This window comes from Leucoraja erinacea, chromosome 6 (genome assembly GCF_028641065.1).
Source record: "Leucoraja erinacea ecotype New England chromosome 6, Leri_hhj_1, whole genome shotgun sequence".
Lineage (NCBI taxonomy): Eukaryota > Metazoa > Chordata > Chondrichthyes > Rajiformes > Rajidae > Leucoraja > Leucoraja erinaceus.
This window is the reverse complement of record NC_073382.1, coordinates 68041845-68065051: the sequence shown is the minus strand read 5'-3', so window position 1 is coordinate 68065051 and position 23207 is coordinate 68041845. Positions and strand designations below refer to the sequence as shown.

General features: G+C 38.6%; 1 protein-coding gene across 1 annotated transcript in view; it reads right to left on the bottom strand.

Moving 5' to 3' along the window:
• cep295 (centrosomal protein 295) overlaps window positions 1-23207 on the bottom strand; it is a 61237-nt gene that overhangs the window by 28434 nt on the left and 9596 nt on the right. Inside the window, 12 exon segments of the mRNA XM_055637293.1 lie at window positions 833-1058; window positions 2661-3095; window positions 3097-3319; window positions 5081-5178; window positions 8154-8345; window positions 9498-9604; window positions 9847-10110; window positions 13194-13367; window positions 17328-17511; window positions 18144-18284; window positions 20887-21000; window positions 22303-22396. Coding sequence (XP_055493268.1) covers window positions 833-1058; window positions 2661-3095; window positions 3097-3319; window positions 5081-5178; window positions 8154-8345; window positions 9498-9604; window positions 9847-10110; window positions 13194-13367; window positions 17328-17511; window positions 18144-18284; window positions 20887-21000; window positions 22303-22396 — 2252 coding nt within the window.

The window sequence follows — 23207 nt, the reverse complement described above, 5'->3', positions numbered from 1 at the left end:
GGAGCTAGTTAACCAACCTTTAGAGGGGGGGGGGTTTAGGGATGTGTTTATAACAGTCACCTAAAATTGGAGAGTTCAACATTCATAAGCAACCCGAGTGGAACAGGAGGTTCTGTCCAATTTGCGCCTGGCCTCACTGGTGATGGTGGTGGCCTAGGATAACAAGGTCAGTATAGGAAAGGGAAAAGGAGTTAAAATGGAGACCCAGTAGGCCTTGACAGTCTGAGTGCAAGCATTCAACTAAATGGTTGCCGAGTCAACGCATGGTCTCATCGATGCACAGGAGCTCAAATCGGGAACACCAGATGCAGTAAATAAGATTAGAAGAGGTGCACATGAACCTCTGTCTCCTCTGGAAGGACTGCTGGGGTGCCTGGATGGAGGAGGTCCAAGGGCAGGTGTTACACCTCCTGCGATTGCAGGGGAGGGTACCTGGTGCGGGGGTGGTTTGAGTGGGAAGGGAATGAGTGAACCAAGGAGGAAGCAGTCTCTGTGGATGGAGGAAAGGGGTGGAGATGGGCAGGATGATGTGTTGGATGAGGAGGCTAGTGGTGTGAAATATGAGGACCAGGGGAACTCTGTCCTTGTTGCGTCTGGGGCAAAGGGAGCGCTAGAGCAAAACTATGGGGAGAGAAGTGACATGGGTGAGGGATCCATCTATGAAATGTCTAAACAGTGAAAAAAAAGCAAACTAAGGTAATGAGTGAATTGGTAGACATACAAAATCTTATATAGTAATTGTGCAAGGGTGCACTAATTGTAAATGTAGTTATAAAAATGAGAAACAATTCAAACATTAAGGATATAGCTAAACAATTTATAGTAAAATTACCAGCTTGTCCTGTTTTGGAATCATAATGCCACGAAGGCAATAATGCTTCAATTCTTTGAAATGGTGGCACTGGATCTTTCAGTTGCTCTTCATTGTCCAAATGAGAGTTCTCATCAGTTGAATCAGTATTGAAATTCTCCAAGGAACGCAGCAGGTTTGATATGAGAGTAAACTGCTCAACATTTTCATTTGGATGCATTACTTCATGCAGTGTCGAGCGTCCAGGCTAGAATCAAGAACATTTACTTCATGCCTCAACTGACATATTTTAACCCCTTAAAGCTGTCTAAAAAACACAAAAATCCACATTTAACTTCACCAATGTACATTAGCACCTGCATTGATGATAAATCTTTGCAAAATTAGCACCAACCTGTTGAAACTGTAAACTGGAAATGTAAACAAATGTCACAAATAATGAGCATTTACACCATTTAGAAATCTTGTAGATATTAAATAAGAGCTTGGGCTGCAGCACTAGTTCACATTGTAAAATCTGTGGCTTGGCTGAGGGCATGAAGCAGATTTTTGGATGGGGTTTGTGCAGTGAACATTTAAAACAATGTCGCTTGCACTTAATATGCTCCATATTTTTAATTCATCATGGCTATGTCAAGCAGAGAATACGCAAGTGCAGCCAGTACAAATTAACAAGCCTGACCTCTGACTGCAGTTGGGAAGGTTTTTATAATGTGGCAAAGTGGATCAGCAGTTTAACCAGAGACCACAATGTTATTTTATAATTGGAATGGCCAACTTGTTGCCTTGAAGTGGGTTGATTGCCCACTCCTTGTACCAAGAACAACAAATCCAAATATTTGCAACAAAGTCACAAGAAACTGATTTTTTTTTTTAATTAACTGTTTCTATCAGATTAGGATTGTAAAAATATATATATTCAAGTACAAGACCACCAACAATTCTCCGGCATGCTTGGTTCCAGAGCTTTTCTGCATTATTTATTTTGCCGGACCATCAGAGGTTGCAGCCTCTGAGAGAAGTCCAACGGTACCGAACGGTCCAACTAGTCCACCGAGTGGCTGAGTTACTGGCCTGCAAAATCATCGGCCTCGAGAATGAATCTACCTGCCGAGTGCCAGAGCCCAGGCCACAGGGGGAAAATTTGACCTGGAAAGTGAGTACTGGATTGTACAAAGACTATGAGACTAGATGATATCCCAGCTACAGTACTAAAAGCTCCAGTACTAGCTAAGTTATTACAATGCAGTTACAACATTGGCAGCTGTGTAACAATTGGAAAATTACCTGTAGACATCCCATCCACAAAAATCAGGCCAAATAAAATCTGGTAACCGCCACCCTCTTTGCCGATTCTCAAGCATCAGCAAAGAGATGAAGGCGTCATTGGCTGAGCCAGCAATATTCACCAATGTGCAGTTTTGTGGGTAAACCACAATTGTCATCACAGCACTGACTACACCAAGAACTGAATGTTATAAATAGGTTGAGAACCAGTGCCATGCTATCCATATAGTAATTGATTAAATGCAGCAGCAAGAAGCCTGGATAAAATAGGTCAGTGAGCATCAAGGACAATATACACGTGAATGCATAAAGAAAAATAACTGTCTATGGAAATCACTCATTCTAGCCTTAGTAACCAGAAATGGAACTAGCTACAAAAACTGTGGTGACAAGGGCAGGGCATCTAATGGTAAGCAACTCACTTCCCATCACTCCAAAGGTAGGACATGTATGCATGTATCATACATACATACATACCCACACCACATCTAATAAATCTGGTTCCACGGCACATTCTTTCATCTATTAAAGTAAAGTACAACTACTGTACGAAGAGATGTACCTGATTTTCAGTCCAAATCTTCTCCTCGGTTTGATGCTGCTGCAGTTGTTGTTGTTGTAGCATCTCATCCTTTAGTTGGTTTTGTCTACAAATGAATTCTTCTTGTAACTTCTTTGTGGCAAAAAGATCCTCCCTTTGCCTCCACAGTTGATGCTGCAATCCTTTTAGATGTTCTTGTTGGACAGAAATATCCACTGATAGCGCAGATAATCTTTCTGGATTCTTTAAGATTTCAACAGGTTTTGTCAAGGGTATGGAAAGCATTGACTGTTTCAATTGTGCCTCGGTATTTTCTGCTGGTACTAGCTGTACTTCCATGGATTTTGATCGATCCTCCATTAAACCTACTTGACTCGGATCTTGCTCTGGTTCAACTGCGTCCAAAATCCTTGTGCAAGGTTCTAATACTTCCAGACCATTCATTTCAAAACCATGTCCTTTCAGATCTTAGATGATCAGCTTGACTTTTGCTTTCATTGTGCACAGCAAATAAGCTTCGATTAACATTGACATGGCTTCCAGACTCCTTGTGGCAATACTGAGGCACAGAATCGTGTCCAGAGCTGCATCTTACCAAAGATAAAGCAGGCAGAAATCCCCTTTCCAGTTGATATTCTTGTAGTGGATTTCCAGTTTCTTCCACTGATGCTTTATGCAGCCTTAAAATAAAATGACAGTCAAAGATAAAACAGAGACATCATACTGCAGTTGCTGTAAACTGGAGGAATAAAAAACTGCTGGAGAAACTCAGTGTGTCGAGCACCAACTGTAGAGAAAAGGAATTTGTTGAAATTTAAGACCTTGCATCACTACCAAAATGTCTGCAATTCCTTTCCCACAAATGCTGCTCAACACACCAAGTACCTCCTGCACTTTTTTTTTGCATTCAGTGCAATAGGATTAATCGATAACTTAAATAGCAGAAAAGATGCAAATGCAAACAACAAATCAGCTTGAAACCAAAAACCGATATTAAAAAGCTTCATTGCGCTCAAGCAAAGTATTTAAAATTAACCCATGTCAATATCTCAAACTACATCTTATTATATTTATCATTAAACAATAGTCTCAATTTTTTTCTTCTACCCAACCAATCAGCACCGTGTCTTCAATAATGAAAATTAAGAAAAACTGCAAATGTTTAATATAAAGACAAAAAAAAGCTCAACTACTATGCGGTTAACTGCTTCCTCAAAAAGATTAAAGACTTTTCCCAGTTGGATCAGAAACATTACTAGTTTATCAAAAACGTTGCATTGTCTCTTTATCACAACAGAAAATAAAAATCATGTCAAATTGCCTGAAAAAACTAGGACTAACTACTCATAAACATGTTCAAACTTTGTCTATAATTGCTTGGATATAGAAAGTTGTGAATTCAATTTGCACAAAAATCTTGAATGAAAAGCTGATTTCAATAGTTCTGTGCTCTAAAACCAGCTGCAACTGTAGCCAAACTGTTCGATACACCTACAAAATGGCCATCTCCTGAAAATGCTAGAAATTGCCTTAGTGAGCCTTATTTGAAATAAGCAGGTCAAATCTAATGCTAATTACAATCCCCTCTATGTACAGGGAACGTAATGACTGAAGTAATATAAATTGTTATGGAGTGTTTTTTAATATTGTTTGCTTAACAACTTGCCTTAGAACAACACCTGCTTAAAAAACAACTTGTCCAGATTCTCAGGTTGTTATTCAGAACTATTCAGTACCTGACCTCACTACAGTCTTGGTTCAATCATGAACAAGGAGAGTTAAGTTCTAGACACAGAGTGATAGATGCTGCCCTTAACATCAGGGGAACAATTAGATCAAGTATCAAGAAGCTTCAGTAAAGCTAGAAACCAGGAAGAGAAGGAATAAGCACCACTGACTGGTACCTATAATACACCATTATCTTTCTTCTATCATAAGGTCTTGCCTGCATAAAGCTCAATTCCATTTGTAAATCCTAAGAAAATTTAGCCTGTTAAATTTAGAAAATTAAGTCTGTTTTACCACATTTATGAATTTACTACGATGACAACTCATTATTTCATTTAACTCGTATGGATAAACTATTGAAAATAAATTGCACCCACATTATAGAATCCAAGTCTATTTTGCACAATTACATTACCAGCCGTTCCATTGATTAATTCAATTAATTCATATTAATTCAAATGGGCTCAAGGAAAGAGCGTTCACCAATCTTTCCACCTCCACACACAAGAAGCGCAAGACAGACATCATTGTATGCAGATGCCGAGAAGTGTGTTCAGCTCTGGCTGAACAACTTCTAATCTTGTGTGTGGACTCGATAAGAAGAAGAATTAATTCAAATAATTTAATCAATAAATGCCATCAACTGTAAAATAAAGGATAACATTAGCATTCAATTTTTTTTTTAATTAACCAGATATTTTGAGCTTTTTTACCTGTTCTGCTCAACAAGATGCTGTTGATACTGATGGATTGCAAGCATTTGTTCATCTTTTGATACCACATTTGACACTAAAATCTTGGAATGTTTCAACTGTTGAAAGCACAAAATACACCTTAGTATCCAGCTTATAAAAAGCAATCATTTTTTTAGAAATCATTCCCATTGTCTATTATGTGTATGTAAATTTTATTTTTTAAACAAGGAGGTAGAGTTTCAGCTGGAAACGTTTAACTAAAATCACTTCACACATATTGGCAATTAGATTGTATTCACAATACATAGTTTCTATGTAAAGGGCTGTTTTGGTCCTAGGTTCAATAAAACTAGCAATATGATATGAATAAATAAGTGACTAAATGCTGTCCCACTGCATCATATGCAACAACAAAAAATTGACAAATATTCATAATATTAGAACTATGATTAGTTGTAAACTGGCAAAATAAGATTTGCACAGCATAATTATTAAGAAATTCAGTTCAGAATTAATGTGTACTTCAAGAAACAGAAGAAACATTCTGGTCATCAACTTCAAATTATGTTAAAATTATCTTTCCTATAGCAAGGATGTTCAGCAACTGTACCGAGTTAATAATACTGAGTGCTGTATTAACAATTCCATACAATCTGGGTCTAGAACTGGGCATCATTATTTAAAATTATTTAAAACTCATTTACAACAGTTTCGGAGAATTGTTTTTCTGGCAGTGGAACTTCTTCAAATGGTGATAGAAGCAGAGTTTCAAATACTTTTAGGCCATACATGGATACATCTTTGAAAAGCAAGTTAGGGCAGGGGAGGGAGGAAATATTAATGGGGTAGGAAAAAACGACACCATTTCACTGTATTAATTGGTACATGTGACAAGTGAATGTATCTTGCATATTGTAAAACTGCTAGCCAAAATTGTATTGAACCTGGGAGCAGGCTTGAAAGACAGCATGCATGGTTCTGCTCCTAATTCATATGGTCAAGGAATTGTGGAAGCAAGATAGGAAAAGCAGCGTGATGCTTGCCGTTATAAATTAATAGACATATTGCATATTCAATTGTTGGGAAGTATTCTTTAAGTATGAAATGTGAACACTGGCTTAAAACTACTAACTGAACGAGTTTAAACTATTTCCTCTTTCTTCACTGATATTCAATTAACAATCAACAATCACTACTGAATGAAAATCTCTGGACATTTTTACTCCTTACTTGTCAGCTTTGCCACTCTGCCGATTGCCCAACACCAGCTACTTCCGCCAATTCAAAAACCTACCAAAGTGTCCCATTTGTCCGCACTCCTCCAAACCTTTCTCATCCATGTTCTTGTCTGAATGTCTTAAATATTGTTATTGTACCTGCCTCAACAAATCAACTATTTCTTTCTTTGCTGTTAATTCACTAGCCTCACTTTAGAAACCCAAAATTGCTATGGCAATTCAGGTAATAGAAATTCTCTTACAAAATTCGCAAAACACTGCCCAAAAATTTGAGATAAGGAATGAAATTTGCTTATAGAATCTGTGCGAAAAGTAGTGAAATCATTGATCAACTTGCATTTCTTGATACATGCACAGATAACACTTCAAGTTACAGAAAACATATTGCTCCCAACTCCTACAACTCAGGGATTGCCTGCATGGAAGATTTCTTCCAAGATTCAATTGTGCTGGACTGTTTTAACCAAATTACATGTATAGACTGCTCCCCATGCGTCTTCCTTCATCCGCTTTTATGATATCAACCAAACCGATTCCACATCGGTATCCACTGCCTTTATATCATGCCTCAGCACTGCTCTGGTACCTTCCTTGATTAATAATCCACCTACTTTTTCCTTTGGCCTGTTATTTTAGAATAGCATAACCTGGAATATTGACGACCCAGTCCTGGTCATCCTGCAACTATAATAGTTATTACAACATACTCTAACGTTACTGTCTGGGCTCTTGTTGCAAATGTTATTTGTTTAAATAAAAAAACATTAAGCTTTGAGTTTAAAAAAATCATTTACAACTCTGGATTTTGGTTTTTTTCTATACATCTGACCTCAATGTCCCGTGTCACTGTTCTTTCATTTTCACCTTCCCATCGTGGCAGCCCTTCCCTTCATAGCCCTATCTATACCCCTAGTTTTGCAATTCACTCACGACTTGGATAGAGCCCATTTCAACAGAACAACTCTCCACTTTCCCAGTACTGGTATCAGTATCCCATGAAGTGGAACAGATTTCTTCCACACAAAGCTTTGAGCCACACATTTACCACTCAAATCCTACTTACTCTGCTGATTTACACTTGGCTCCGGTAGTGATTGAGCCAAGAGATTAATCTATTTTGCAGTTCTGTTTCTCAATTTTGCCCCAAGCTCCTCATAATGGTTCAGCATAAACTGCTTCCTGATGCTAGCCCTATCATTAGCACCTACATGGACCACAACCACTGGACCCTTCCCTTCCCATTCCAAGTTCTCCCCAGTTCACAAGAGATAGATAGATAGATAGATAGATAGCCTTTATTGTCATTCAGACCGAAGTCTGAACAAGATTGTCGGTGAGCCGCTGCAGCCAGAGCCGCGCCGCTACTCCGATGTCCTTAACCCTAGCACCAGACAGGCAACAAAGCTTTCAAGATTCTCTGACTGCTGCAAAGAACAGTATCTATTCCACTAATTATGCTACCTTCCTCTTCTCCTCCCAACCCAAATGGTTTCCACTGCCATGGTGCTGTCAACAGTTTGCATATACTACCTGCAGTCCCCAATCTCATCTAGACAGGAAACAAGAACCTCATAACTGTTGGACAAGGGCATCATAATGATCAAACTAATATCAATTGCATTTAAATAATAGATACCCCGTAGAACTTGCTATATTAAGCTTTGCACTGTTAAGTTTGCCTTGCCTCACCCTTGATTTTATGAAAATGTTTATTTAATGAACAAGGCTATAAATTGCATATTAAGGCCTTCACTCGCCTCAACATTTGTACACATGGATTCCTTCCTTATCAGTGGGATTACTGCAGTATCTCAGCATCTTTTCCTCCCTGATATCTCAAAACAATCTTTTACCTGTTCATGTTCCTGCCTCATTTGCTTTTGCACATTACAAACATCACTACTGAGTCTTTCTTGCATTTGTGTTTCGCCTTGCTGCTGCTGTAACCAAGCTTGTCGCAAATTAGCTTCAAGGTGTTGTTTCTGCTGTTCAGTTTGCCATAGCAAAGCCATCTGCTGTTGCTTCTGCTGTTCCAGGTCATGCAACTGATGATAAAAAGTGAATATATAGTTTTTCTTAATACGTACTTTTAAGGAATTTAATTTCCACACTTTCTTCCTATATACATTTAATGAATGAAAAAAAAATGTTTTAATGGATGTCACACCAGATTAAACTAGGAATACAGAAACCTTTCATAGATCTATAATTCTGGAGCTATGAGCATTCAGCCTCATTGCATACAACCTAATGTTACTAATTACAAGGGTGATGGGCTGGTGGGGGGGGGGGGGGGGGGGGGGGGGGAAGGGGCCAATGCAGTGCTCACATTAACACGCAAAATTCTAGATTCATATTGCACTAAAATAATGCTCATTCCAAAAGTAAAACAATGCAATTTGGGGTTTAAGAATAGACAGATTCTTATTATAGATTGAATCCAAAAAATAATTAGAATTTGCTGAAAGATAAACTCTTCTCCTATGCAAGGGTTTTGGAAAGAACAGTCTACAAAACAATAAAAAACACTGCCTGGTGAGTTAACAGACGCAAATTAAATTCTTGTCATGACACATTACTGATAACAATGCTGTCCTGCCTAAAATCCTTAAATTTTCTGCTAGCATTTACTTTCCTCTAATTTCTCAGTCTGATTTCAACTGTAATTATATATTGAACTTAGTCAGATGAACAATTCACAAAACATTACCTAGTGATATTCAGCTATGGAATGTATTCATCACTGACAATATTCAATTTCTGGATATTTTGGATATAAATAAATATGCAGATGCTGCAGGAAAACGGTGTTGAATTAGATGATTAGCCATGATCTCGGTAAAGAAGGAACAAAATTGCCAGGGCCAGGTGGCTTACTTTGCTCCTAAAACTAACGGTTTTATGTTGTATTAATTGGAAATCACAACATTATTCATGAAGAACGAACTCCTAAATGTATACCTCGTCAATTATTAAGATTTTAAAAGTGGTTCCTTGTACTCTTATTAAAAAATGAACTCTAGATAAATGTCAAGCTCATCAGCATAAATTGCAAGGCATACATCAATATTAACTTGCATTTTTTAGTAAGCCAGAAATATTACATTTCTGATTATGGTAAAGACAGAACCAAGAAAGCGGACAAAATATGATTCTTGAAACAAGCAAATGCTTTCATTGTGTTTGTACATACATACCTGCTTCAATCTGTCAACATCAGATCGAATTCTATTTGCTTGCTCCTTTGGATGGAACAAAGTGGTATTTCCAGCTACTATCGTCTCTTCAGAAGTTTCTGTTTTAACTATGAAACAACAACTTAGATTATGCTTCAAACATAATGATATATTATGTTTATAAAATAACTATATTTTATCATGAAGACATTCCATAATACCCAGAGCACCAATTCAAATTTGCTTGAAATTCCTACATTTCATATTAAAAAATTAAAAATTTTAGGCCACATTACAGTCAGGTACAAGTTTTGATGAAAGTGAAATCTAAACAAAATTTCAAACAATATTTTTTTGAAACAAAACTTACGTTTATTGTAATGGCTGGGCACTGAAAGCAGTTCTGGGTGCTCTTCGCTTACACTTGCATTGGTTGCAGATTTTGATGAAGTTCCATGTTTGGTTTTGTCACTAGTAATGGAGCCTGACTCAATAGTCACCTCTTTGCTTGCATCACTTGATTCAGATCTTGTCGTACCGTGGTCTTTTTGTTTCCTTATCTTGGTAAGGAGTCTCACCAAGGCAGCTTTAGATGGGCTAGCAGAGGACTGACTGGTTACAACCAATGGTGGAACTTGACAGTGGAAGAAAACCATAAAATTGGTTACAATGTGCAAACATTTCCTAATTTCTAAAATATCCACTAAACTTACTATAACAAAATTCCATAAATGATCTGCAGAATAAAACAGCAATATGCACACGTTGTAAATGATAAGATTAGCACTGTTCCTTGTTTTTTATTGTACACAACTTACTTGGATTAAATAAGTGATTAAAGACTCTTTTATATTATTTACTGTGGGAGTCATTCCTGTGCAATGTAAAAGAAAAACTATTTTCTAATTGGTATAACAAATGAAAGATTCTCAACGAGTCTCATCAAAAAGTGATGTTGACAAATAGTATGACATTGTTAAGCTCATGACTACATCAGGAACCTGATCAACAATTCATAAACTCCGGCTTAATGACCCAGCAGCGACCCAATGCAGCATTTCTGTTGATAGGAAGGAGCAGTAAGAACTCACAGGATGTCAAGCATGTGCAGTAGCATCATATATTGTTTTAATGCCATTTCTGTTTAAAGGGAGTCCTTGAGTCACAAAAAAAAATGGTTTGCGGACATCAGACATTACACAAATTCCCCCATAAATATTTGAAGAATTTTTCAAGAATGAAAAGTTAGTTGCAGAAATGCAAGTCTTCAAGAGCTCTGGAATAGGTGTAGCAGCTAGTTAATTCCAATTCTACCAATCTTCAACATAAAATCTTGTTTATGAATGAATAAGTTTATTGGCCAAGTATTCACATACAAGGAATATGCCTTGGTGCTCTGCTTGCAAGTGACAACATGACATACAGTGGCAGTTAAGAATGACACACAAAACATTAAACATTAATAATAAAACATTATTGATTAAACATGATTAAACGTGTGAATTAAATAAAATACCAGAGCAAAAGGATGCTACAAACATTTTGTTATTGAGTAGAGCAACTACACGTGGGGAAAAAAAGCTGTTTCTATGTCCGGCTGTGGCAGCTTTGACAGTCTGGAATCGCCTTCCAGAGGGAAGTGATTCAAAGAGTTTGTAGCCAGGGTGAGAGGGTTCAGAGATGATCTTACCAGCTCGCTTCCTGGCCCTTGCAGTATACAGTTCGTCAATGGAGGGAAGGTTGCAGACGATTCACTGCAGCCTCCGGATGTTGTGCTTGGTGGCAGAGTCAAACCAGACCACGAGGGAGAAGGTGAGGACAGACTCTACGGTGGACCATCATTGCCTGTGGCAGATCGTGCTTCCTCAGCTGCCGCAGGAAGTACATCCTCTGTTGTGCCTTTTTGGCTGTGGAGTCAAAGGTGGCCCCCCATTTAAGGTCCTTGGAGATGATGATTCCCAGGAACTTAAAAGACTCCACAGATGTGACTGTGGTGTTGTTGATGGTGAGTGGGGTGATGGAAGGGGGAGCTCTCCTAAAGTCTACAATCCATTCCACTGTCTTAAGAGCATTGAGATCCAGGTTGTTGCGACGACACCAGGATGTCAGCGGTGTCACGTCCTGTCTGTAGGCAGATTCCTCCCCATCCTGGAACAGTCCAATCAGGGTTGTGTCGTCCGCAAACTTGACAAGCTTGACAAAGGAGTTAGTGGAGGTGCAGTCATTGGTGTAGAGAGAGCAGAGGAGAGGGGAGAATACGCAGCCTTGCGATGCTCCTATGCTGAGGGTTTCCGGGTCCGAGATGTGCTTTCCCAACCTCACATGCTGCTTCCTGTCTGTCAGGAAGCTGCTGATCCACCGACAGAGTCATTCAGGCTAAGTCAACTTAGAAAGTTCGGATTGTAGTAGCTTTGGCCCAATGGTGTTGAATGCAGAGCTAAAATCAACAAACAAAATCCTCGCATAGGTCCCCTGACGGTCAAGGTGCTGGAGGATGAAGTGCAGGCTCAGGTTGACTGCGTCATCCACAGATCTATTGGCCCGATATGCAAACTGCAGGGTTCGTGATATTTTGTCAGCTTGGCCAGCACAAGCCTTTCAAGGGTCGTCATGACTACAGAAGTCAGTGCAACAGGCCTGTGGTCATTAAGTCCGGTAGTCCTTGCCTTTTTGGGGGTACAGGGACAATAGTGGAGACTTTGAAGCAGGCAGGGACAGTACAGGTTTGCAGACTGGTTGAAAATGCCTGTGTAGACTGGTGCCAGTTGTTCGGCACAGAGCTTGAGAGTAGAGGGGAAAAACATTGTCCGGTCCAGGAGATTTCTGGCTTTTCTATCTTCTGAACAGTCTCGCCACCTCCTCCATTTTGATTGTTGACGATGGAGAAGTGATGTTGTGCAGCACGGAGGGGCCAGGTAGTGGACAATAATCAATACAATAATCTCCATGCGGTATTTTATGTTTTAAGAACACATGGGCTGGTTTACAGCAGGAGGCCACAAGAAATTTACTTTGGAAATGCACAAGCCAACCTCTTTTATTCCATTGATATTTTAAGGCCAACAAAACTAGCCATGGGATGTGCGACAATCTAATTCTACTCCTGTATAACTAGGCTGGAGAAGACAATGCCAAAATGTGTATGCAAATAGATAAATGCACAAAAATGTAACTTTTACGTACTCCAGGGATTGCCTGCATTTTGTCCATTTGTGGTCCTTAAATCGTGTGGGCTACTTATTCCACAGCAGGAATCCGATGGAAGATCACATTCATTAAGTACTAGGTACACACAAAATGCTGGAATAACTCAGTGGGGACAGGCAGCTTCTCTGGAGAGAAGGAATGGGTGACCTTTCAAGTCGAGACCCTTCTTCAGACAATTGTAGGTTTATACTTCTGTGGATTAATTTGCTTTTCATTACAAACTGCTGGTCAATTTGTTGTATACCAGCATTAGCTTTGTGAAAACAGAATAATCCCCTCAACATTCATGTGATCGTCATTAAGTCACTGTACATGGTCCATAACTTCCAATTTCTCTTGCCACAGAACACCAAAAATAACTATCAAAGTATCCCTTCAAATATCTAATAATTGTTACATATTATCATGTGACTGATGGAAAATCATTACCCAAGGTCCAAAAAGTTGCAACATAAATCATCTGATTACATTGCTTTACAGGTAAGATTCACATTTCAAGGATTCTATTACCTTCTGTTTTTTTTAAATGCTGCATCTCAGACTCCTCTCGACCACCTTTGGCACAATGATCCTCTTGAAATTCCTCTGGTTCTACAGAGAGATTTAAATCATCATCCTGCATGTCAACAGACGAGGTTGGCAAAGGTTCAGGCTCAAGTCGCAACACCACATCACCTTTGATCTCTGAAAATAATGCATAGCAGCGTCACAAATTTGACTTGGTCTGCATTCAGACACAAGGTAAAGTATCTTACCAAACTTCCAACTCACGCTCCCCATACCCCTTGTACATGAAAAAGCACATTAAGTACTTAGTTGAAAAATAAAAGCCAAAGATTCATGGCTAAAAAGATTAAACTTTATTCACAAAAGGGCATACAAACTAAACTCAGTAGGAAAAGCAGGACAAGTAACCATATTTCCAAATATTTATTCTCATAAGCAAATCCAAAATTTCTCCCTAAAATTAAACAATGCATCGAACAAATTGGATAAAATGAAATGCAAGAGACCAATTACTCCCCCATTCCCCCCCACCCTACACGTCCCCGTCCACACACACCCCTCCGCCCCATCCACCTCACACTCACCCCCACCCCCCACCCCCGTCACACATCCCTCTTCCCTTCTCACCCTCCCACACATGAAGTGGAGGGAGAGGGAGTGCTTGGGGATGAGGGGAAATGAGCTGCGCCTGCTAATTAGGGAGTATGGGAGAGTGGTGGAATATTGCGTTGGGGAACGGGTTACGTTGAGGGAACAGGCGAGTGGTGGAATATTGCGTTGGGGAATGAGTTGTGTTGGGGGACCAGGCCTCCCATGTGACTGGGACCCAACGGGTCCCACTTAGTCTAGTAGTGTACAAAAATATATCAAAGTGCTTCATGATACCAATAAACAAAATTCATGCAAGTAAAAGGTAGTATTAGGCCAGCTGAGCAAAAGCTTAGTAAAAAATGCACCTTGGATGAAGAAAGAAGCTTGGTAAGAAAAGTCCAAAGCATTGAACCTAGGCAACTATTTCCCAAAGGAAACATAGACAATAGGTACAAAAAGAGGCCATTTGGCCCTTTGAGCCAGCACCGCTATTCATTGTGATCATGGCTGATCATCCACAATCAGTAACCCGTGCCTGCCTTCTCCCCATATCCCTTGATTCCACTAGCCCCTAGAGCTCTATCTAACTCTTTTAAATTCATCCAGTGAATTGGCCTCTACTGCCTTCTGTGGCATAGAATTCCACAAATTCACAACTCTGGGTGAAAACGTTTTTTTCTCATCTCAGTTTTAAATGGCCTCCCATTTGTTCTTAGACTGTGGCCCCTGGTTCTGGACTTCCCCAACATTGGGAATATTTTTCCTGCATCTAGCTTGTCCAGTCCTTTTATAATGTTATACCTTTCTATCTCATCCTTTGAAATTCCAGTGAATACAAGCCCAGTCCTTCCAATCTTTCCTCATATGACAGTCCTGCCATCCTGTGGATTAACCTCGTGAACCTATGCTGCACTACCTCAAAAGCAAGGATGTCCTTCCTCAAATTAGGAAACCAGAACTGCACACAATAGTCCAGATGTGGTCTCACCAGGGCCCTGTACAACTGCAGAAGGACCTCTTTACTCCTATATTCAAATCCTCTCGTTATGAAGACCAACATTCCCTTAGCTTTCTTGATTGCCTGCTGTACCTGCATGTTTATTTTCAGTGACTGGTATACAAGGACACCCAGGTCTCGATGAACTTCTCTTTTTCCTAATCTGACACCGTTGAGATAATAATCTGCCTCCTTGTTCTTGCTGCCAAAATGGATAACCTCACATTTTATCTACATTATACTGCATTCAAGGAAAGCAGAAATTTAAAGATTGTTCAAAATAAGGTTGGGAAAAAAAACTTTTTTTCAAATAAAAGTGATACATTTCAATACCAGATTCATTTTTTTTCTCTACACAGTTCCACATCACATGTATATAAAGATTCCTTGGAGTCTAAATAGATGCATGTTAAAAGGTGGCTAAAAGCGGGATAATAAACTGGTTAAAATTGCTTGTACGTACAGAACACAAGAACAGGAAAGTCAGAACTGTGTATAACAGTAAATAGGTCTCAGTTGGAATACTACATGCAGCTTTAATCATTGCATTATAGCAAAAATGAGCCATGAAAATACACAGCACTGAAATACAAAACATGGAGAATATGGATGTGATGTTTTAGGTTTGGACCCTCATGGCTGATTGTGGGGGGAAAGAGGAAAAGAAATAACCCTGGAAAAGAGATGGGGCAGGACAAAGTCTGGTACGGGACAGGTGGGTACAGGCAAGGGGATTTGGATAGGCTGATGGTTGGACTAACGCGAGAGATGAAAAAAACTAAAAATTTGAGATAAGGATAGAAGAGCTGCATATTGTAAAGCCAGAGCAAGAAATGCTGATAGAAAGAGAGGGAAACAGAGAAATGGGTGCGAGTCCAGTTGGGGCACAGGGAAGTTGAGGGGGGGGGGGGGGGGGGGGGGGGGGGGTGGAGGTATGGTAAGGTATTTAAAATTGGAGAATGCATTGTTCATTCTGTCAGGTTGTAAGCTACCCTAGCATCCCGAGGTGTTGGTTTTTGTAAACCAGCATTTGCAGACCAAGATGCCTACCAGAGCTAGATCCATGTGCCTGTGATTGGCCATTATCCCGCTAAACCTTTGTGATCCATATATCTATCCAAATATCTTAACCATCGTAATTATTCCTGCCTCTACATCCTCCTCTGACAGTTCTTTCCCCATACCCCATATCCTGCGTGAAAACGTTGCCCCCTGCATCCCTTTTAAATCTTTCCCATATTACCTTACATCTGTGTGCTTTAGTTTTGGACTCGCCTATCCTAGAAAAAAGACTATTACCTCAATTATCTATGTCCCTTAATTTTCTATATATCCATTAGGTCACCGCCAGCCTCCTACTCTACAAGAAGAATGTCCCAGCCCATCTAGTTTTTCCTTACAACTCAAGCTCTCCAGTCTCAATAATATCCTTGTGAATCTGTTCTGCATCCTTTACAGCTTAATGATATATAGCTGGGCAACAGAACTGTGCATGGTACACCATGTGTGATCTCACCAACGGCATGTAAAGTTCTAATAGGTTGCATTATAACATCCCAACTCCTGTACTCAAGGCCCTGAGAAAAGAGGGCAAGCATGCCATAACCTTTCTTCACCACCGTATTGCCACTTTCACAAAACGACATACCTGCATTTCAAGGTCTCCCTGTTCTATTACATTCTGAAGAAATCCTGTGCAAGTCCTCCACTGGTTTAACTCATCAAAATGCATTTATCAAATTTAAATTTATTATCATAACTTGGTGAAAAGTCCAAGCAGTTATAATTGACAGGCCTGATTTACATAATATTAGCATGCTGTATGCGTCAAACTAATAGGCAAAAGATGGGGGGAACAGCATGAAATTCTATGGCATTTTCATGGAACTCACATTAAATGCTGCGGAGGAATGCAAGAATCATTCATTAGTGCCTAAATCTGAGTATCCTACCCTACACATACACCTCTGTATGTTATTGTATTAAACAGAAAATATCCTTTGGAGAAGGGAACCTTTCCTAAATTGGGTGTGCTTATGGCCAATGTAAATCTCTAGCCTAACAAGAGTTATCAAACACGGGATGGACAACATATACGCAGGAATTACCAGTGATGCCAATGTAGAATGATTCTTTTTTAAACAAATCTATTTCTAGTTATTATTTTCACACTCATCAAAACAATGTCATTTTTACGAGGTATCCCACCATCCAAATATCTCACACGAATTCTTGAATCCCAGACAAACAAGTTCAGAATATCAAACTGAGAAAAATTAAGTTTCCCATTACGACCTTAAAACTGTCATCCTTGCAACTGCCCTGCATCCTGTCACAAATGCACAAATTATTTACACCGCAATGTTGACAATTATCCACAGGTTTTAATCACAAAATATCTCATAGATTTCAGTTGGGATTTTTTTTTGTTAAAATTCTCTAAACTAAACAAACAGCATAAGCATCATACATAAAAATTGAAATCCAAATCATTTCTGATTTTTTTGGTACAACTCAAGCTAACCATGCTCAAGTGTTCTTGAACTTACTTTTATCCTCAGCATACATATCCTCAAATGCAATTTCCATCTCTCTCTGCCGATCTTCTTTTACCTCCACTCTTCTATATGGTGGCTCAAACAGTTGCGGTGGCATTTGAGCCACAGCCTGTCTTCTACGGGTTAGGTCTGCAAGCTGCATTTGTTCCAGCTCCTTTATCAGTCTCTCTTTGTCCTAGGAGAATACTCAAATGAATACTTTTGAATGCATATTGGCACATTTCACATTGTTCCTCAATGATACAGTAATAATTTATGAAATGCATTATTATCCTTCAAGTCACCAATGCAAAACTGTGCAGTAATGAGTTATTTTTAAATTGTAAAAACATTCAGCACCCAACTCTGCCCCTTTTACTACCAAGATATCAAAATGCTGTACGCATCAGAAATTAAATTTAATTTGGAAAAGTTATTTAAAATTTTATACTAACCTTACTGACCTTTTAGTTTTGTACGATCAATGTACATATAACACAGAATACATTTATGCAGCTGAGGCATAATACATCGCTATGACACCGCTTCACATTTAGTTCCGTGACTTGTTCTGGCTGCCCATTGTTGCACACCAGAGAATTTTTAAAATTCCATTTATGTATCAAACAACTCCATCACATATAGTTTATAAAATACAAGTTAGAGTTGCATGAATGCCACTGAAGAAAATGGCCAGGAAACTTGTGTTCCATTGATCAGATATTTGCTTGGGACTTGCACTATAAACATGAATTTCTTAGTACCACATAATAACGTGCTTTATAGTACAATGCTTCTTCCTACATTTTTCGGTGGTGCCTTCATTACCTGCGTCAAATGAACTAATTGGAGAGCATGACTGCCTCTCAATCTCGCTTTCTCCAACTGTTCATGCCTCTCCACATCAGCTTCCTGTTTCAATTCTTCCAAACGCTTTTCTTCCTTTTCAGCAATCAGTTGAGCACTAATCTATGAAAACAGATAGTTACAGCCAGATAGAACACGCACATGGTACAGAATATTTCCACTAATAGTAGGAATTATTATCCAGCCGCTACGGTCAGGCAAACGCCTCCGTTGCCATGCAGTGAGAACAGAGAGGTTGAGAAGGAGTTTCTTCCCAGAGGCAATTCGGACTGTAAACGCCTTTCTCACCAGGGACTAACTGTACAGAACGTTTTTCCTTCTATTATTTATTATGTAAAATAATATGTGTGTTATGATTGTGTTTATAATTTGTTTGGTTGTTTTGTTGTACCGCGAGCATTGCCACTTTCATTTCACTGCACATCTCGTATGTGTATGTGACAAATAAACTTGACTTGACTTGACTTGAATAGTGACCAAGGGTTCACCGTGACCTTGGACAGTGAACAATAAATGATATCCCTTTACCTCTGCAAAGATATTGATTAATATACATGCTACACCAAAAGAGTAACACAAATTATGAATAAGACAACTGAAACAGTGTAGGTAAAATGCTACTTAGAAAAACCCACAATTACAAATAAATATTGCAAAATTCCACACATTTGCAGAAGGGAAAAAAAGGAGTAGTCTTTATTAAATGACAAACATCAGCCACACAAAACAAAACCCACAAAGCTGGATAAATGACCAATTCTCTTAAATGGAAATCTGCAAAACATTTAATACCCAAAAGGAGACGGGGAAGAAATATGTATAAAGGAGAAGGAACTGAATGATTTTTTTAAAATATTAAAATCGGGGCAGTGACGTTACTGGATTTGGAAGAATTTCAATAACTTCAGACGTTATTGGCTCAGCAAAGTAGATATGGGAATGGAGTTTCATCAAATGAACGTGTCCCCAAATTAGAGAAGAGAAACATTTGTGCAAGACCTGAAACAGAGCTGATAAGAAAAATTCAGGACCGTTAAGGCAATAATGATCAGAGTATAATAGTTTAGGGAAATAATTAAGAAAACATTGAAACATTTTTTCAGAGCCCAATAATCTTGCTGACTGTGGTTGGTTTCAAAGGGATAAATAGGACACAAGTACTGGACTCACGCGAGTTACTGGGATGGCAGATGGTGTTCCATCATCAAACTCTACACACAATCCAATGGCACATCTTCCCTGCTAGAATTCCCCAGAATAATCACTAATAATAGGTCAGACATGGAACCTGAAGTCTACTTTCAATAGAAATTCCAAGTCAGTGGATAAGCAGCCAAAAGGGAAAATCGCGTTATTTTTCTATGATCATTTTTGTTGTCTTTAATTAAAAATGTTGAAAATAAGCCTTTAATCAATTCTCATATCGTTTGTGCTCCAAATACCAAAACTAATACAATCACCTGCACTTTTGACTGAGACAAAGCACAGCACCCACTTTCCTGTCAAGGGCTGACATCTGCAGAATGTTGTTTAGGGCTAAATCAGTGTCTGGGTTTTGTCATCAATGCAAGTGAGCAGAGAGAGAGAGCCATCAAGATCAGTTTTATGCATCTAAACCAAGCAGGTGGTCTGAAATGCATCTGTCCATTTTCCTTTACAGATGCCACGTGATCTACTGAGTTCCAGACTCCCCCAATTTTCACTCAGCATCTCAAGAAACATTGTCAATTGTTTACTACCTGTATATATTTCTGTCATGGGCAAATCATTCTCAATTCTCCTCTCTCAATAAGGATCTTTGAAATAAAGTAATTGAAGAGAAACATAAAGCCAAATAAAATATTCTGCAGTAGCAATAGGAAATGTGGCAAAAGGTGATTTATGGGGACAAAATAGGAAAATAATACTTTGTATCAGCATTTGCCTGGGAGCAAACAATGATGAGATTAGAAGTTAGTAAAGGGCCTGTCTCACTTAGGTGATTTTTTTGGGCGACTACAGGCGACTGCCGCAAAATTTTCAACGTTGAAAATTTTTCGACAGTGGCGACAATTTTTGCTGTCGTCGGTTGTGGTAGGTTTTGTCATAGGTTGTCACCAGGTGTCGTAGGTGAATTCCATTAAAACTAGTCCCTGGCAGTCGCCTAAAGTTTCGCCTAAGTGGGGCAGGCTCTTAAAGCTATGAGAAAGCTAACAAAAACTTTAGTTTATTTCCAAAGAAGATTGAAATGGACTGAAGTTAAATTTATATTAACCTTGTTTAGATCACATTTGGAATATTATGTACTGCTCATGCATCAGAAATGCAATGGAAGAATTAGGGAGGATTTGAAGTTCTACTCAGCTGAAATCAAGAAGAGATACAGTCACTATTTCATTTCACTTGACAAGGATTGGGTATTTCCCTCGTAAAAAATAATGTTTTTATAAAATCAACGGAAATCATTAAGGAATTAAAAGTGTCACTTAATACCAAAGGAAGTGGCTCAGCAAAACAGAACAGAAATATTACAGAATAACTAGATCCGCACAAGGATACAAATAATAGTGGTTTATGCTGATTGAGCCACCTTAATAAAGATGAAATCTCAAATGAAGCGTAAAATGCTAACATGGTCTGGTTGGACCAAATATTTAGCGACTGTGCATTTTATTGTTTTTTATTATTAAATTGCAATTGGTCGTGTTCATGTTAATCAGATTACCTGCTTTGTGGTTATTTCCTTGTTCACGCAAGGCTCAGGCAGATGGTAGTGTGTGGCAGAGAAGCTGTCAATATCATACATCTTCACTGTTGGGTACTTTGGAACTTCAAGATCCTAGAATTTGAAAATATTATAAAACTGCCTCAAGAAGGTAATTATATAATTGCAATTAGATATCACCTTTAAAAACATACATTACTGTTGAAATTAACTTCAAAATGTTTTTGCGCCACTCACTTAACTATTCAATTGCACACAGTTCTAATTAAATGTTCTAATGAGCAGTCCCAGTTCCAACAAACCAATTTTGTAATTTTCTGCCAACCAGGCAAAAAGTGAAATCATGCCGGTGTTATCCCCCGTCAAGCAATCCGCAATTGTGAACAATAATTTTACTCACAAGCATCACATCTACCACTATATGCTTATTTTCATTTGCAACTACATCACATTTTTTCCTAATTTTTCTAAATTTTGATTTGAAGTTCCATTAAACTCTCATGCAAAAATCAAATCCATTTGTGCATGCTCCCTTGGATATCAATGCATTTTGTCAAAATTAAATATTTATAATTTTAAAAAGAAAAAAATATAGGAACTTCCTATTAATGTATTGAGAATGTGTTTGAAATCCAAGTCCTTGAAGTGGCAATCAAGGCACTGTCCAATTGGCATGATTCTGTTCATATTTTGACTGGGTAAAAACTATTAATATTTATTGCAGAGGGCAGAAAGGAGAAAAGTACAGAAAAACTCTAAATTATTTCCATTTTACTACACAGTTTGAGTTGAGAAATTACAATGCTAGGATTAGTTTAGAGATATAGCATGGAAATAGGCTCTTCTTGCAGAGTCCACGTCGTTCATCGGTTCACACTAACTCTATGTTATCCCACTTTCTCACCCACTCCCTACACATCAAGGGAAATTTACAGAGGCCAATTAATCTCCAAATCTGCACATTGTTGGAATGTGGAAGAAACCAGACACAGGGAGAAAACCCATGCAGTCATAGGGAGAACCTTGCCAATTCCACAGACAGCACCCAAGGTCACGATCAAATCCAGGTATCTGGCACTGAGGTGGCAGGTTTACCAGCTGCACCACTGTGCTGTCCAATGCTATTGATCAATTATGATTTCACAAGCAGGAGGAAAGCAAATGAAAACTTTACATTTTTTAATTAATTTTATAAATGAACAAATTATATCTCCATCTATTTAAATAACATTCTCCTGCAACATGTACTGGCATTCTATTGGCATTTAAAAGTTGCAGTGTTACAACTTAAGATTCAGTTTGGTTTTGTTTGTAATGTAATACAAAGATATTAGATAGCATAGATATTAGATGGTTGTGTCAAATTGGACAGCACTTCTAAATTAATTAAAAATATTTTTTTGTTGGAGTACTTACAGCAAAGGGATCTGGTGGAGGTGGTGGAAGATGTGCAATTGTCATTGCTCTTTGCTTCTCGATCAATAATGCTTTATTGCGAGTTTTAATATGTCTGAATGAAGTATAAATACATAATTTTAAATGCAAGCACAAAATTAGTCTCCTTTTACAATGGTTTAATAATATATTATAAACATAAAAATCCTTCCAGTACCAAACCTTAAAGAATTTATGGTGCATTTAAAAAAAAAAAATAATTGGTACTCTTTCTTTACATGCACTTCAGCTTGAAAGATAAATTGGGCAGCATACTAGACCACCTGCTGTACTGTAAAAGCAAGGTGTGGGGATAGGGCAAAAATGTAAATGGAGTGCATTGTGCCCAAGCAAACTATTCATAACAGAAACAAACAACATTAGTATATGGCTAATGATCAGCGGAAGAGGAAGAGTAAATCAGAGGTGTCAGTATTACCATTGAACAAAGGGGGCTATGAGGGAGGAGCTGACCAAAGTTGACTGGAAAGATACCCCAGCAGGGATGACAGTGGATCAACAATGGCAGGTATTTCTGGAAATAATACAGAAGGTGCAGGATCAGTTCATTCCAAAGAGGAAGAAAGATTCCAAGGGGAGTAAGAGGCAACCATGGCTGACAAGGGAATTCAGGGACAGTATAAAAATAAAGGAGAAGTAATACAACATAGCAAAGATGAGCAGGAAGCCAGGGGATTGGGTAACATTTAAAGAGCAACTGAAGATAACTAAAAAAAGGGCAATATGGGGAGAGTAGGCATGGTACGAAAGTAAGCTACCAAGTATATAAAGGAGAATAGTAAAAGCTTCTTTAGGTATGTGAAGAGGAAAAAATTAGTTAAGACCAAAGCTGGATCTTTGAAGACTGAAAAGGGTGATTTTATTAT